The sequence below is a fragment of the Camellia sinensis genome, chromosome 1 (assembly GCF_055761805.1).
Source record: "Camellia sinensis isolate YWXY chromosome 1, ASM5576180v1, whole genome shotgun sequence".
NCBI classification, from domain to species: Eukaryota; Viridiplantae; Streptophyta; class Magnoliopsida; order Ericales; family Theaceae; genus Camellia; species Camellia sinensis.
Genome location: NC_138961.1, coordinates 35,681,896 through 35,700,526, shown reverse-complemented (window position 1 = coordinate 35,700,526; position 18,631 = coordinate 35,681,896). Strand labels below are relative to the sequence as shown.

The 18,631-nt window shown below is 32.1% G+C and overlaps 1 protein-coding gene and 1 pseudogene across 1 annotated transcript; both read left to right on the top strand.

The window, feature by feature from the left end:
• Nucleotides 1-1,645: 1,645 nt before the first annotated feature.
• Nucleotides 1,646-9,082, top strand: LOC114308887 (uncharacterized). The gene is made up of 2 exons (XM_028254579.2): nucleotides 1,646-2,392; nucleotides 8,584-9,082. The coding sequence occupies exons 1-2, from the start codon at nucleotides 2,010-2,012 to the stop codon at nucleotides 8,816-8,818; spliced, it is 618 nt and encodes a 205-aa protein (XP_028110380.1). The 5' UTR covers nucleotides 1,646-2,009; the 3' UTR covers nucleotides 8,819-9,082.
• A 7,671-nt stretch (nucleotides 9,083-16,753) lies between these two features.
• LOC145790914 (uncharacterized) lies at nucleotides 16,754-17,588 on the top strand (annotated as a pseudogene).
• The last annotated feature ends 1,043 nt before the right edge of the window (nucleotides 17,589-18,631 follow it).

The window sequence follows — 18,631 nt, the reverse complement described above, 5'->3', positions numbered from 1 at the left end:
TGACATTATTTTAGTTATAATTTATAAATTCTTTAATTACACCTTATGTTATATTTTATTATGATTTTTTTTGAAGGGTAAATTACAAATACATCCCCTGAGATTTGCTTAAAGTACATATTGTTCTTTGTGGTTTGAAAAGTTACAAATATTTCCTTGTTAGTATTTTTTATTTAACAGAATTAACTAAAAAAATGAAATTCATAATTGATCTCTTATACAATAATAAAATTACTTAAATTATTAATTGAAACATATTTCTAACATCATTAAAAATTGTTAATTCACTTGATGATTTATTAATAAAATGGGCGATTTGTTATAAAATTAGAAACTTCCGGGGTGGAATGTAATTTCCAAAATTATAGGGGGCGATTCGTATTTTAACCAACCCTCAAGAGATCTATTTGTAATTTACTATTCTTTTTTTTTTTATATTTTAATTATAACTCAAAAAATTAAAATTATACATATTTTTCCCTTTTAGTCACAAGATGCTTGTTTTCATAAATATATATATATATATATACATAGAGAGAGAGAGATTCTCTCAAATCCAAAATTTAGATCGGAGAGAATTGTTTGAGTTCGTGGTATACATCATGGGTTTGGTTTTGATGATCTGAACGGTTCATTTTATCAGACATTTTGTGTATTTCATTCATGCAAAAAAATTAAATCAATCCGATAACTGTAACTTGTTCAATTTATTAATTTTATCATCAATAAAATGCATGCTTTATTTTTTGAAAACACAAATATCGTTCATTCTTTCAATAAAAAATATAATAAATTAAACAAATTATAATTTTTAAATTAATTTATTTTTTATATTAATAAAATATACGAAATATCTAACAAAATAAATAATTCAGATTATTAAAACAGTATCGTGTGAACCCCCGGACCTAAAAAAACCATTCAGCTTGTTGGTTGTGTTTTTCCAAAAACACTATTAAGAAAATTCTACTTCTTATTTTTCGTTTTTTTTTTGTTTTTACTGAATTTTTTTAATATTTTAAGTAATTTTTTTTACTTTTTAGACATACCTAACATAAATATACCTAAAAAGTAAAAAATTTGTGAAAAAAATCTTTTAAAAATTCACTAAATACCAAAAATATAAAAAAAAATACGAGAATTCAGTACATTTTTTATATTTTTATGTATTTATTAAAATTTTAAAATATTTTTTCACAATTTTTTTACTTTTTAGATACATCTAAGTAAAGTGCATCTACAAAGGTAAAAAAATGTTTAAAATTTTAAAAATATCCACTAAAAACAAAAAAATACGAAAACTAAAAAATTGAGTTTTCAAAAAACTTTTAATCTAAAAAACTCAAACCAAATTTATTTTGGGCTGACGGAAATCCTCTCATATATATATATATAATTGCATTTTTTTTCATGCCTTTTTTTTTTTTTTTTTTACTATAATCTGGGAACTTGTCCCGACCTCCCAGGACAAGTTCCGCTTAAGTCAGGACTTGCACAGCGGGGAGTATTGAATCCACACCAAATGCTGACTAGACAAAGTGCTAACTAGACAACTTGAGGTCTGTGCGACTATTGAACCCACACCAAGTACTGACTAGATAACTTAAAATTCAACCTCCTAATCAATAATGTTATGCCCAAGAAATTAGCCTAAAAAAAAAATTGAACTTGTGACGTTGGTGCTTAAACCGCAAGGCTTACCCTGCTACAACCCCTTGGTTATTTTTTTTTTTTTTTCATACCCATTTTGGATCTCTCTCTTATTCTTCTCTCTCCATAGCGAGAGAAGACACCTACTACAGCACAACAGTAGTCTTATGTAAAGTATATGGATATGTATGCATAGAGAGAGACAGAGAGAGAGACAGAAAGAGGGGGTTACTGTGATTTCTCTTTCCTCCATTTTCAGAGATTGAAGAGCCCTCAAAAACCTTCAAATTTTGTGGGGGTATTAATGATCTCAGTGTCGCATTGCCTTTACATGAGGAATCTGTCTCTGGGTCTTGCAAATGGAAACTGTAGACAAGTCCCATGTTGATTTGGAAGACGCCGGTGGTGCTGGTGGCGCCGCCTTGAGCGACGGAGGAAGTGACGATCTTAGCTCCACCGCCGGCGCGTCGTCAAGCCTCTCTGGTGCTGAGATTGTGGGTGTGAGGAGGGAATCCTCTGCGTCGGAGTGTTCGGTAGAGTTGGATCTGGAAGCTGGGGTCCCACAGGTTAAGGTACATTTGGCAAAATCTGAGAGGGATTGTAGGATTTGTCATCTGAGCTTGGATGCAACTAACCAAGAATCTAATGGAATCCCTATTGAATTGGGTTGCTCTTGTAAAGATGATTTAGCTGCAGCCCACAGACATTGTGCTGAGGCTTGGTTCAAGATTAAGGGCAACAAGTAGGTATCCAAACCATTGAATGTTTTTGTTTTTATTTCTTAACATGATGTTGATTTGATTTCATGAAATGTTTTCTTATGTGAATTTGGTTTTGCATTTTTTTTTTTTGGGGGGTTTTGGCTGTATTTTGAGGTTATGATTATATGCTATAGTTCTAGGTTGTTTTTTGGGGGGTTTGATGTAATTTGTTCTTTTGTGTAGTATCTGAACTTAAAAGCTTATTTGGGCAATGCAGCCACAGGGATGTGTCAATGTATGACCCTTGACGGTGAAACCTTTAAAAGAGAATAAAAGGCACTACTTTGATGTAGAAAAGGAGAGAAAAGGAAAAGGTTTAAAAGCAGTTTTTATATTAAAATGAAGAGAATCAAGAAATTAAAGCAAAAGATGAATGCAACCATGTAATGTTTCCTGGTTGTATGGCCAGCTGGTGGCTGATTCTTTCCCATTCGTAGTTTTGTTGGAATTTGCTTGCTTCTCACTCGTTACCTGGGAGAAAGTATTTTATGTAATGTGTATGTCATGTGGCCGCGCGGAAGTGATGTATCCTTCCACTTATTATTTTTATGTGATAAAAAGTGGGAGTAGAGTTTGATGTGGCTGAATGCTCAACACTTCGGGCCAAACACAAAGTGGCTTCTCGGTCCCATATTTACCATATAACCATTAATGAGTGGAAGGTATACTACTTTAGCTTGGTCGCATTTTTTACCTATTAAATAAAATATTTTCTCCATTTCTTGATTGAGTTTGTCTACCGACACATAACTAAAAATCTACATGTCAATGTAACGGGGCCTACTAAAAGCATCCTCATTGATATACTCATTATTTTCATGAGAGGTGGGTCTATTGTGCTTATGTGTACATTCTTTCTACTCTTATGTATTTTGGGTTTAATTTTGTGTATTTGTTTGGTTCCTTTTCTTAGGTTTTGACTTTGATGTATTCCTTATGTCAGTTAAATATTTGGCACTTGCATATATTCTTTATGTTGATAATTGGTTTGCTGATTGTCAAACCTCAGTTTATGTCAGGAACATGGTATTTCCTAAGGCAGTTATTTGGAGTAGCCAAGAACTGTGTTGCCATCCTATTATTCTTTTAATCTAGACATGGGCTATTGGTCGGTCAGTTTTTTTATTCATGTAGTGTTTCCATATGGGTCCAACAAAAGGATGGAAAGGATCCAGGAGGTGAATGATGTACTAATGTTTCCTTTGGATGACCTGATTCTATTGTTAGGCATGCTGCTTGAAGAATGCATAATATCTATCCTGTATAATATAAATATAGTGAGCATATGGATATCTCATCTTGAATTGTTAGATCTTCTTATCTGCATTAGACTTTAGGATAATTCTGTTAATGCTGTAACATTGTGGCAAGTACTTTTCTTGTTCATATTGAATCTGAAACAATCATTCTCCTAATTTTACAGATTTTACTAGTTCTTATGCTAATATGCATATGCATAAAAAGCACATATAACCAACACTTTTTTACCTTTTATACTCCACTCTCTCTAAAGTCTTTTCCTTTTTTCTTTTTTGTTGTTTAGTTCAGGAATAATCTACTTTTCATACTTTATGGGTAAATAAAGTTGATGTTTTTGTTTGGTAAGTAAATTTGATGATTTTACACTTCTACTTGCATCAAAATACCAAAAGCTCCATGTGCCCATATATACCAATCCAAACCAAGCCTTAATATGTACACCTATAAAATTGGTTCTGAAATGTTTTTCAGCTGATTATGTACATATTGTTATATGATCAAGACTCAGGAGAGTAGATTATTATTCTGCGTGTGTTTCTTCATGCAGTATGTTATTATTGCCCAAGTACTTTGTTCTTGTTATGTGGATCAACAGTGCAAATCCTACTCTGATTTTTGGCTCAGGTTCTGCTCTGATGAGCTGAGAATTGAAATATGTTAATGTAATGACCAAATAAATAAATAAATAGTGGAGCCAAAAATAAATATTGGGATTGAATCATCATCACCATGAGAAGAAACCGAAATTTACATGGTTCAGAAAACTCTGCCTACAATGTAATTAGGGTAAGAATTTTGAACATGTTGTCATCATTATTTCTAACTAAGGTTGAAAGTGAAAAATTACTAAATCAGATTTGATTTTCCTGCTGCTCAAATTAATCTCTATTTATAATGTCATTTTCAGGTTTTTGTTTAATGTTAAATTCTATCTATTTTAGGTTTTTGTTTATGAACTTTCTTGACCATTATTTTAGTATCTCAAGCCATCTGGAAATTGTAGAAGTGTGAACTTTTCTACTTCTAAAAAATTTGTGCAACATTTTTAGTGGTCTCTAGGCAAGTACATTTTTAGAGTATTAATAGATACTATTGATTGTTTATGTTAAATTACCTTCGATATACAATATTAGAATTGCAAAAGAACATGCAGTCCATTGACTTGAGTTTTAAAGAGGCCGCCATTCAGAAAACCTTAACTCATTGTTCCTGTTGTAGGTGTTTGTTATACTATAGTTAATTGATTACCAGGGTTAGAAATTCCTTGCCTAGACCCTTCATGATAAACCCTTGTTTGGGGGGTTTGAGTCAGAATTCTCTACCATCAGATAAGGTTGCAAATTAATCCAGTTGTTCATGGACAACTTGGCCTTGAGGCCCTTGACTCACCACTCGGGTTGTTTGGATTCATTTTCCGTTCACAAGTCAAGCTTGAGCATGATTTTGGAGCTCGTATGTAGTGGGGTATGTGCTTAGCAGATGATTGAGCATATGTCAGTCCATGGAGGCTTAAGGCTTTCTTATATGAAAGTTGGGGTGTTTTAGTTACAGGCTAGAATAGGGTTGCAAGGTAGGAAGCACAGACAAGCCTACTGCGGTGTCGTATTTGTATTTTGCTTGTTTGTTTTTTGGTTCATATGCTATGCCCTTGGAATTTTGTACTTGTTCTTGAAACTCAATAACAGGTCACGTTAAAAAAAACCATTGAGGTTTGTTAGAAGAATTTTGATAAATATTTTATATCACATAAAGTTAAAAGAACACTCCTCATAAAGCCCAATGATCTGATAATGTAATCAAAGGGAGAGGTTTGAAACTCAGTCACCTCACCTTACACATAGTGGGAGTCATGAAATGGCATGGATGTGATCCTTTGAATAAGAAAAGAATAACGGGAACTCTAACTGACCTGCCATTCAATGGTTCGTCTTCTGTACTGCATCAGTATGGAAGCTAGCCTGCACCTGGCAGAGGTTCTTGCTCCAATATGCATTTGGATTATTAATGCTTAACTTTTCAATGAGTCGACTAGTGGCTATGGTTGCTTGATATTTTCAATCTTTTCAACATTGGTTCCATTGGAGCAAGTAAAATAGATTTAGAGCTAGAGCCATCGGACATGGATAGAAATGATTTAGGGATGGTTTGGCATCCTTCAAAAAAGCCAAAAAACCAAAAGTTATTAAAAGAGTTAAAAAGTTATCACTACTCACCCAAAAAGAATATAAAAAAATTAATTTTACACAAAAAAAAATACAACTCACTTCTCACATGAGTTGTACTAGTGAGTTGTACTTTAGTTGACTTTGGTTGGACAAAGGGAACAGGCGGGTGCACAAACAAGACGTTGTTGTTCGGCCTGTTTTGATAATTTGAACCGTTTAATGTGTAGAACTCGTCGAGTACTATATGCTTGTAAAAAATTACGTTGATCGGATATCGCTAATTACATGATCAAATCAGTTTTGTATAAAAAAATGAATGGTGTTATAGTTAACGGTTAACAAAAAAACTAATCCGATCAGATAGCTATCGATATCCGATCAACGTGATTTTTTACAAACATATAGTACTCGACGAGTTCTACACATTGAATGGTTTTGATTAGCAAAACGGGACCCATGGTGGGCCCCCATAGGACGAATAAAACCGTCCAATTCAATGCCCGAAAGGAGGCAAACATCTCCTATACACTATGCACAATGTTGCCACCGTACTGCCCACCGTACTGCCTACTCGCTAAAAAGCTTCTCCTATACACTAATTTATACAATTTTTTAATACACATTTTTTCGTAAAAAGCTAAAAAGTCCCAAACAACCATATTTTTTCCTCAACTTTTTAGTCTAAAAAGTCAAAAAGTGCACTTATTTAGGACATTCCAAACAACCCTAGTTTTGCTTGACTATAGTAGTTCTTTTCAAGTGGTGACTTCACCTGCCATATTGTCACCCCCTCCTCTCTCTGCTCTGATTGGTCTCTATTCTTTTATCCTGTGATCTACCTTTGTTCCATGTATTATGGTGGCCATTAAAATTTCCTTTCCTTTTTGTCCAATATTAATCATCATCCTCCGACTCCAATCCATACCCAAGATGGACTTTGAAATCAAGATCATGGTGGGTTTCACTCTCAAAATGTTTCATATTCATTGTTTTATTCAAAATAGTAGGGTCTAGGCCTAGAATTCATGTTCATAAGGGACAAGAGATTTTTACGCGCTAGCTGTCAAACTACCTAGCGCACAGACCTCCTCCTTATCCAGGTTTGTGACCTGCTGTGTAAAAGATAAAACACTAAGCCCGACATATGGAGTTCCAGGTGTAAGATATACATCTTTTTTTTTTTTCTTTTTCTCTTTTTCTTTAGTGCTTATTATTGTTTTCCAATTTTTAGTGCATTGGTCATGGTGAGCATTTCCTCTTCCTTATCTATCGATTGACCTATCATCTTGTTTCTCAAATCTATCGATCATCTTAGTATTCTAGCCAAGCAGAGCCTCTTCTGAACCTCTTTTAGTTGGGTCTGAATTGGAATTGCTAGGATCATCTTGAGTTCAAGCCGATCTTGAATGCTATGTGGATCTCAGATAAGTATTAGACTTGGCTTCATTGCAGTGATACTACTAGAGTGCTAGGGTTTCTTCTCCAATCACCACTAATAAAATAATTTTCTCAAGAAATGCCTGATTCAGTTTCTTTTTCTGGGATAGACTGTTTGAATTAAGTATTTTTCTTTCTTCTTCTTCTTTTTTGTATATATATATATAATTGCTGTATTTCTTCTTGATTTTTATGTTTCAATCCTTCTTGTCTTTTTACTATTTTCTTGTCTTGTTTGGGAATCTGAAAAAGTGATTCGAGCAAAGTCCACCTTATTCTCCTATCTGGTTCACAGGAACACCAACATTGAGTTGGTTTGAAAAATGGCTTATTGCAGCCTTTTTTATTGTACAGGATTGAAGTAATATGGAGATAAGTGGCTTTGCCAAACATAAGCCAATGAAAAGCAATAAAGATCTTTTGTTTTTCACTCAGTGAAGTCCTTGGTCTAATGGGAGTTTACAATTTAATTTATTTTATGTTATTATAAAAACCTTTGGGTGATCCACTCGGAAGGGTAGGGTAGCTGGAGCGACCCCCAATGGATGTGAAGTTGTGAACACAGTGTTGTGGCGAAAACTTATCATTTGTTCACTAGCGCTTTCTTTGCTTCAATTCTCATGTCAATTTTTTTCTGAGAAGGTTCATATGATATTGTTGTTTTATTCTATTTGATCAGAAATGTATTGTAGCTTGGAGAATTGAGGCAAGTATTTGGGTCATAAATGAGTGTTAATTTATTTGGATTAATTTGTGTGCTCTTATCCTGTTATCTTCCTTTAGCAATATAATCTATTGTGTATTTGTTTTAATTCATGAATTATATATTTGTTTTTAAATTCATGTGGGAAGCATGTAACATAGAACAAACTGGAGGAGGTTCCATGTAGCTGACGTTAAATAGGTTAAACGAAACAAGGCTAGGTAAACGTCACCAAAATCATAAATTGCACTTTGACTTTAGAGTGGTAAATACCCTTTCTGGAAGATGTTGTCATCTCTCTGTAGGAGGCTTTTCTATTTTTTATTATTTTAAGTTCAATGACTTCTTGGCGACATCTGAGGTCCTTAACTTTTCTCTGTTCTGCAAGAAATGTGGGTTTTACAGAGACTGTTTTTTCATCGGAGACTTGTCTCTTCAGACTCGTTGCAGGCATGCTTTATGTGGGATCCACTCTCTTGTGTCTTGTCTCTGAAACATTCTGAGAATGGTTTCTGTGCAAATAGTTTTACACCAACTGCAACCTTTCTCTGTTATACTTGTTCTTTAAATTACATTAATCTTCCTCGTTTTTCTTTTTGAAATGCAGAACCTGTGAGATATGCGGATCAACTGCACGCAACGTTGTTGGTGCAAACGAAACCGAGTTGATGGAACAATGGAATGAAGCAAATGACAGTGCAGCTGCAGCAGCATTGACACCAGCACCCCTATCAGAGACCCGAAACTTCTGGCAGGGCCATCGGTTTCTCAACTTCCTACTGGCTTGTATGGTCTTCGCCTTTGTCATCTCCTGGCTGTTTCACTTCAAAGTGCCCTCATGAAATCTGATAAGAGGCCAATGAAACAAATCAAACAAGCTTCATTCAAGTCTTGTAGCATTGTTTGCTTCCCATTCTGAGTTGGAAAAAACAAATCTGTATGCCAGTGTTGTTTATATTAGTCTCGGAGCTTTAGGAGACTTGTACTTGATGTTGTATTATTGTTTTTTTTTTCCTTGCATGATCTTAGATATAACTATGTAATGTTGTAACATTGTGCCTCATGCGCTGATGTATCGAATCTCTTCATCTGTCTCTTTCCCTTCCCATGGTGTTTTAGAAAATCTCGTAGCACGCAAGAAAGATGAACGGTTGGGCGTGTATTTTTTTGTTTTGTTTTGTTTTGTTTCAAGTGCTTGTGTTTTTAAATGTGATGCAAGTTTTACACTTTCATAAACGCAATTTAAGTCGTGATTGGGAATTTTATTTATTTATTTATTTTAAATTGTTTGCAATTAGAAGGATCTTGTGCAGATTTGCCAGGAAGGTTAAAGCATAATTCGGATTGCATCGTGTGCAGTTCACGTTGTCTCCAAGTTTTGTTCCTTTTGACCATAAATTTGTTGCTCAAAGATTTGAGCATTTAAAATTGTTGCAAGATTGAGCATTTATGGAAAATCTTGACCATAAATGGTTTGGTAAGATGGTTGTTTTGAAGCTGTTAAAATTTTGAAATGTATTCACAATGCCATTAAATTAAACTTTTAATTTACAATTTTTAATTCAAGAATTAATATATATATATATATATATATATTTTTTTTTAAATTTAAATTTGTTAGTCTAATTCAAAACTTATATTAAAATTAGGGTAAATAACATAGACTTCCCTTGAAATTTAGAGAAAATATAGTAAGTCACATAAGTTTGGCATAATTACATTGGATCCCCTTAAGTTTTAAATTCAATAACATTTGTGCCTTTTTTTCGTGAATTGTTCGTTAGTCATATGTATGAAAAAATGATATCATTTATTTTACGCTGAAATATATATTTTATCTTATTTATCTTTGCATCTTTATTATATCATCTCCTTTAATTCCGGATCCTTTAAGCTAAAAAGAAGGTTAGTGTAGTTATGCTAAAATTGTGAAAGAAGATCAATGTAATTTACCCTTCAATTAAATTAAATTTGATAATTAGTATTTGTTTGGTAGAATCTCTTCAAATTGTATTTTGAATTAAACTATTTTAATATGATGGCCAGTATTTTTAAAAAATATATTGATTTTATTTTTATATTAATTTAATTTATATAAATAAAAAAAATACATGACATTACATTTTTATGAGCAATATAGTAAATTGCAAAAGTCAATAATCAAATATTTATCATATTAAAATTTAACACGATACTCTCGTCCTATACAATATATAACATGCGTATTTTTTGTGTCCATCATATTAAATTTTAGAGTAAATTATAAATATACTCTCTGAGATATGCTTAAAATACGAATTGCCTTCGATGATTTTGAAAATTACATTTCATTCCTTTAAGTTTCTAATCACATAACAAATGCCTCATTTTATTAATAAATTATCAAGTCAATTAAAAAATTTAATGATGTCAAAAATATATTTTAATTAACAATTTGGGTAATTTTATTGTTGTATAGGAGAATAGTTAGAATTTTTTTTTTCTATTAATTTTGTTAAATAAAAAAAATCTAGCAAGGGATATTTGTAATTTTTAAAAACACATGAAGTAATTCGTATTTTTAACAAATCTCAAAGGGCATATTTGTATTATACCTTAAATTTTAACAATTAGACAACAAATAGTAATTATTGAAGTTGCTCTGACAATATCAAATTATATAAGAAAACAAAAAGGGTTTGCCTTCGCTCACGTTGGGATCTCAACATGACATAACTTGAAAGGTCTGTAGGGCCCAACACGAGTCTCGTTTCAATAATTTAAATTAGGGATGTCCACGGTTCGGATTTGGACGGTTTACGGGTCGGTTTGGACCCACCCGCATCTATGCGGTTTGGAAAAAAGTCAATCCGCAACCACCGCAATGCAGTTTGTGCAGATAGGGTTCGCAGATGTGCGGGCGGTTTGCGGATTGGACTTTTTTCTTCAAAAATTTATTTTTGAGCATTTTTTTTCCCATTTTGTAAATATTTATCTTAGGCTCTCTTTTCCCTATTTTCTAAAATGCTCCAACATTAATAATTAATGAATTAAAACTTATAAAATTAAAAATACAACAAAATCAATTCATAACACAGAAATTTCATACATATTACATAAATAAGTGTAGAGAAATTTCATCAGTTGACTAATAGATAAAGAAAGTGATAAAGAAATTTGTGTTGTAAATAATATAATATTCCTCAAAAAGAAAAAAATATAAAAAAAGAAAGAAGGTTATTACATAAAAATTTCTTTCCCGTCATGTGACACTAAGTCTTGTGTTTGGATTTGTAATGGATGTGAGATGCTTATGTGCACACAAAAAGGGTGCATATATATATATATATATATATATATATATTTTTTTTTTTTTTTTGAACCAGAAGAAAAGGGCTCTGTGGTGTCATCATGGCCCCGTTAGGCCCTAGTCCCGGGGTAACCGGTTGCCAGCTAGGAATTAATCCCCACCAAGTGAGGGACTCACCACCAGGGCACCAATGGAGGGCAGACACACGCCGCAGCAGATGCTAGGAACGAGGGGAGTAAAGGACGAGCTCTCCGAAGAGATAACACACAGCCCCCTCCCAGGAATCAAACTTGGGCTCTTTGCTGTGAAACATGCCGCATCCTCCACCAGGCCACCAACCCTGGTGGTAAAAAGGGTGCATATATGATATGCATTTTATAACATCTTCACAAAGTATGTCTCACTGAGCATCATCTTCATGAAACAATATTTCTTTCAAATATAAGAATATCCAAGCGCATGTCTCAACTCAAAAAAGGAGCTAAAGATCTATTAAAAAATATCTAAGTAGGATATAGGAATGAAATCGACGGTTAAAATTAAAAAAAAAAAAAGAAAGAGAAGGTATGGGCGGGTTCTTGCTGGTGCGGGTTACCCCCTCAATCTGCCCGCAACTCACAAATGTGTCATATTCCAAATCGCATCCGCCCGCATTGTGTTTGCAAAATCGCCCATTTGTATGCGAGTTGGGCGGGTTGGGCGGGTCGAATAAACCATTGCCCACCGCTAATCCAAACCGTTTATTTTACAAGGTTTACAATTTATATTATCCATGAAAAATATTAGTTCGATTCAACAATTATAACTTTTTCATTTTATTGCATTTATTTGGAAAAAAAAAAGATGACAAATATATATATATATATATATTTGAAATAGATCATCCATTTTTTAAGAGATAAATGTAATAAAATAAAAATATTATAATAATTGGATCGCACTAAAGTTTTTCATGGATAATATACATTGTGAACTTTACAAAATAAACAATGAAAAATGATTTTGAGCCCTAAAAAAGCCCCCCTAATCCCCAAAACGATGTCGTTTTGAGGAACTTTTTTTTTTTTTTTTTTTTTGCCTTGGTTTGAAAATTCGGGGGATTAGGGGGGGAGGGGAATTTCGGGGGACATAGCACGGCCCATAAACAATTCGAATTATCAAAACGAGACCTGTGCTGGGCCCTACAAACCCCTCAAGTTCTGTCATCTTAAGATGTCAATATGATAGAAACCCAACTAAAAAAAGAAAAAAGAAAAAAGAAAAAGCATTGCAATTGATTGTTTGGATCTTGAATTTAGTTTAGGAGATAATTTTTTCTCAAATTCAAGATTCAAACACATTTTAAATTTATCTCCATGGAAATGAGACTTTTCTTTCTTTGTTTCATGATCATTGTTTCTTAAATTTAGAGCTTGTTTGGAAATAATTAAAATGTCTAAATAAGTACAAAAAGATAAAATGTATTTTTAGTTAATAAGACATAATATCACATACAAACTATAATCATTTCACTTTTTCTCTTATAACCGTCACATCGAAACCAAAAAAGGCAAAAGTTCTTCCCAAAGAGAACTAATTTGACCTGACTAAATTAGCTAAAAAGTAAGACTTAAATTAAGGTTTCTTTTGGCTATGTGGGTTAGGTTGGGACTAAATTAGTTACTAAAAGGCAAAATAGACTAAAAAGTTAATAAAATAAAATATCGCATCCAAATTATAATCATTTTATTTTTTCTCTCATAAAAATTAAAAAAAAAAAAATCAAAAGCCAAACCAATGAACCTTTTAGCCTCAAATTAAAAAATCTCAATTTCAAAAAGCCAATTAATTTTTTTTTTTTTTCGCGCCAAACCACAGCTCTTCCCAAACGAAGGGTTAGTGGGCCACAAGCTTTGTTTTATTGCTAGTCATTTCCTTTGTGTTTACATACATAGCTGGATGATAAGACAATGGGTGCCCGTGGACTATTGCGGTTGCATAAAAGATTAGTGGTGAATTTTCTTACCTCTAAATTCAAACTAGTTTAAAATTTTAAAAATTTTATTCTCTCATTACAAACTTTCTTCAAATTCATTGACTTTCCTGTTCTATAATTTCTCTACTTTTGACTTATCAGGAAATTTATGCTCATTTGGTCAATTTTTTGTTCTTGAAAGCATAAACAAATAGAAATTAAACCGAAATAATGTTTGGCAAATTATTTCAAAAAAGTTAATCTCGAGAAAATTTTCTGAAAATGCCTTTCTTTTAGGAAACACTTTTCAGAGTTTTTTAATTTTGTTTTTTTTATGATTGTTTTCGTACAAAAATTATGAAATTAATGTGAGAAGTATTCAAAATTTCCATGATTTTATTTTTAAAAATACGACAAAAGAAATTAGAGAAAAAAAAATCATCAATGAAAATGATACACAACAAGAATGACTACAATTTTTCCCGGAATAAAACAAAACACATTCTCTGAAGCATGATCATTCATACCTACATTATTAGAATTCAAATTCAATTGGAGGGCGATCCAGCCAATCAATCTAGCTTCATTATCAAAGTAAATTTATCTTTTGAAGGTTGTAGAACCATTACAAATATTTATTTAATGAGTAAACTATGCTGACAATTCTGGAGATTTAAAAAAAATGCAATAAATCTTATAAGTTCAACATAATTACACTGACTTTTCTTTGAGTAGAATTAAAGCGACTGGAATCATTGTAGATAGTTTGTAGACACATGAATAAATAAGGATAAATATACATTTCAATGTAAAATAGATGATAATATCATTTTTTCCCCATCTATATGACTAACAAATTATTAATGAAATGTGAATTAAAACTTTATAGGAACTTAATATAAATATGCTAAGTTTGTAAGACTCAATATATGTTTTCAAACTTGAAGAGAGATTAACCTTCTCAATTTTAGAAAGAAGAATTGTTTGTAATTTGAAATCTAACATGTTTTGTTTGTATTGGGTAGTACTATGATGGATTGCACTGTGCAATTCAATTTGAACATAGTAGTTGGTTTCAGATTAAAAATCACCACTCTTTTAAAAATAAATTGGGGAAAGATTATCTTTTAAGACACTACTGCTTTGTTTATTTAGCCGGAAAATATTTTTTAAAATATTTTTCTATCTTTTTGATGTTTGGTATAAGAAAAAATAAATGATCGAAAAACAAGTTTATTGGGTCAAATTAGGTTCTTCACTTTTAAAAAACAAAAATATTATATAACCTGAATTTTATTAATGTTACTACACTATAACTGTTACCATCACATCACTTGACTACCATATCACTATTGTCATGGCCACCGCCACAAATATTATCATTATTGTCACCACTTCCATATCTCTGTTTGTAAATTTTTTAAAAAGTGAATTCAAAAAACTCAAATCAAATAAATTGATTATTTATCTTTGCATCTTTATTATATCATCTCTTTTAGTTTCGGATCCTTTAAGCTAAAAAGGAGGTTAGTGTAGTTATGCCAAAACTGTTAAAGAAGATCAATGTAATTTACCCTTTAATTAAATTAAATTTGATAATTAGTATTTGTTTGGTAGAATCTCTTCAAATTGTATTTTGAATTAAACTATTTTAATATGATGGCTAGTATTTTTAAAAAATATATTGATTTTATTTTTATATTAATTTAATTTATATAAATAAAAAAAATACATGACATTGCATTTTTATGAGCAATATAGTAAATTGCAAAAGTCAATAATCAAATATTTATCATATTAAAATTTAACACGATACTCCCGTCCTATAAATATATAACACGTGTATTTTTTGTGTCCATCATATTAAATTTTAGAGTAAATTATAAATATACTCTCTAAGATATGCTTAAAATACGAATTGCCTTCGATGATTTTGAAAATTACATTTCATTCCTTTAAGTTTCTACTCACATAACAAATGCCTCATTTTATTAATAAATTATCAAGTCAATTAAAAAATTTAATGATGTCAAAAATATATTTTAATTAACAATTTGGGTAATTTTATTGTTGTATAGGAGAATAGTTAGAAATTTCATTTTTCTATTAATTTTGTTAAATAAAAAAAAATCTAGCAAGGGATATTTGTAATTTTCAAAAACACATGAAGTAATTTGTATTTTTAACAAATCTCAAAGGGTATATTTGTATTATACCTTAAATTTTAACAATTAGACAATAAATAGTAATTATTGAAGTTGCTCTGACAATATCAAATTATATAAGAGAACAAAAAGGGTTGGCCTTCGCTCATGTTGGGATCTCAACATGACATAACTTGAAAGGTCTGTAGGGCCCAACACGAGTCTCGTTTCAATAATTTAAATTAGGGATGTCCACGGTTCGGATTTGGACGGTTTACGGATCGGTTTGGACCCACCCACATCTATGCGGTATAGGAAAAAGTCAATCCGCAACTGTCGCAGTGCGGTTTGTGCAGATAGGGTTCGCAGATGTGCGGGCGGTTTGCGGATTGAACTTTTTTCTTCAAAAATTTATTTTTGAGCATTTTTTTCCCCATTTTGTAAATATTTATCTTAGGCTCTCTTTTCCCTATTTTCTAAAATGCTCAAACATTAATAATTAATGAATTAAAACTTATAAAATTAAAAATACAACAAAATCAATTCATAAGAGCATCTTTATCAAAGTAGCTAAATGTTTAGTCAAATTGTAGCTAAAAACCTATTTTTCTATTTTAGCTAACCTGATTTTTCTTGTCATGCTCCAACAAACTCTCCATTTCTTTCTCCATTCAATTTAAATATTCCTTATTTATTATTTATTTATTTTTTCAAAAAAATTATATTTTTCAAATGGACACTTAACGGTCATATTTTTTAAATAGAAACTTTTGTAATAACGGTCATATTTTCAAATAGATACTTTTGCAACGGCTATATTTTTTAAATAGAAACTTCTATAATGGTCATATTTTCAAATGAATATATTTGCAACGGTTATATTTTTGAAATAGATACTTTTCTAACGGTAATATTTTTTCAATATAAATAAGATCATTCCTCTTTAATTTTTATCCACCTCATCCAGTTTTCTTTAACATTAAGTGTTTATTTTCTCACTATGCATCGCAATTCTGTACACAATATGATTCTTAATGAGTCGGACTCTGATGATGAGTTAGAGATAGTTGCAGTACTCAAAATGGAGGAAGAATCAAGATCACGTCGTGGTTCTATACAACGTCGTCTATTCATTAGGCGTAATACTTTAGAAGGCCACCAAAGGCTTTTTCTCGACTATTTTGCTGAATCACCAACATATCCTCCCAATGTATTTCGAAGAAGGTTTCGAATGAATCGTTCTCTTTTTTTCCGTATTCATTCTACACTAAAAGCTCATGAACCATATTTTGTTCAAAAAAGAAATGGTGCTCGAGTGCTTGGTTTGTCCTCCTATCAAAAGATGACTGCTGCACTTAGAATGCTCGCTTATGGAGTAGCGGCTGATTTTATGGATGAATATGTAAGGATTGGAGAAAGCACTGCAATGAAAAGTTTAAAAAAATTTGTTAAAGCAGTGGTTACAATTTTTTTCTGATGAGTATTTGAGATCACCAAACGAAAATGACATTGCTAGATTGCTAACAATTGGCCAAAGTCGTGGATTCCCTGGGATGTTGGGGAGCATTGATTGTATGCATTGGAAATGGAAGAATTGTCCAACTGCATGGAAAGGTATGTATTCTGGTCATATTAATGAACCTACAATTATTTTAGAAGCAGTAGCATCATATGATCTTTGGATATGGCATGCATTTTTTGGGTTACCGGGGTCTCATAATGACATCAACGTGTTAGAACGATCTTCTGTATTTACCAAGCTTGCTGAGGGGCGTACTCCTTCTGTCAATTACTCAATCAATGGTAATGATTATACAATGGGATACTATCTAGCAGATGGTATATACCCACAGTGGTCAACATTTGTCAAAACAATTCCATCTCCACAAGGAAATAAGAGAAAGCATTTTGCTACAGCTCAAGAGTCGGCAAGGAAAGATGTAGAACGTGCACGTTCTTGGGAACGTGAAACACTTAAGAACATTATGAAGGCATGCATAATACTGCATAACATGATTGTTGAGGATGAGCGAGATGTTAATGAAGTAGAAGACTACGACTATGAACAAATTGATGAAAATCCCCATGTGTCTGTTTCACATGACCATACAACTGAACTTATGGAATTCATTCGACGCCATCATCGCATTAGAGATAGAGAAACTCATTCTCAACTACAATCGGACCTCGTCGAGCACTTGTGGCAACTACATAGTCAATCATAGCAACTTGTAATTTTAAATTTCGTGGTCACATGATGAAAACTCATTAGTCTTGATTGTAATTTGAAATTTTCCAAGCATTAATAACTACATAATTTTTCTGTCAGCATTATTTAGAATTTTTACATAAGGAGACTATAAACTTGAATTGCAAATTTAAGATCTGATGCATGTCCTGCAATTGCAAATTTGCAACCAAAGCCTGTCTCATGAACGATTACATAAAAATACAATGGGTGTAAATTTAATATAATGCATAAGATGAGTCCTCTACAAAATTATTTAACAGCTAAAAATTCTCCAAGCAGCTACAAATGGTAAAAACAATCAATCAGCCAATTGTCCCTACAGGCTTGACTTATCATCATAGTCATCATTCAGTTGTTAGCAACAACACCATCTGCTAAATCTAATAAACACAAAGTGCTCATACTAATATCTCATTTCATTAGAACGAATTTATGTGTCATCAAAATAAATACTAACAAATAAGTAACTCAAAAAGTTATACAATATTACAAACTTCCATGAAGCATCAGAAAATGTTTTAGAGGAACAGTCGGTACAAAGCTTGGAAGCCAAATGTAATGCAGGACTTCAATTCTTCTGCTTTTTTAAGCATTTCAGTCATTAAAGATATCAATTAGTTGATCAATTACTCAAAATCTCCAAACAATATAATAGTTTTCTATAGGTTTCTGATATTTGCTGAAAGAAAGAGCAGGTGAACTATCATCATCTGAAGCAACAATAAGTTGAGTGGCCACATCAGGATGCCATTGCAAAACAGAGCACCGCCTCCTATTTGAATCTGAAAAGCTGCCAACAAAAACCAAAAATCTTATGTTATTATGTTATGATTATCTCATGCAGAAGCACCCAACATGCTTCACAGTATTGAAAGCAATTTACCTAATCACCGGCTTTTGCTTCCTCAAGTCCCAAACCACTGAAACCACAGAAAATACCTTTTATTTCCCGCTGATAATTATGAATTAAGTGACAAATTAAGATAATTAGATAATTTCTTTCCTCACCAGTTGTCC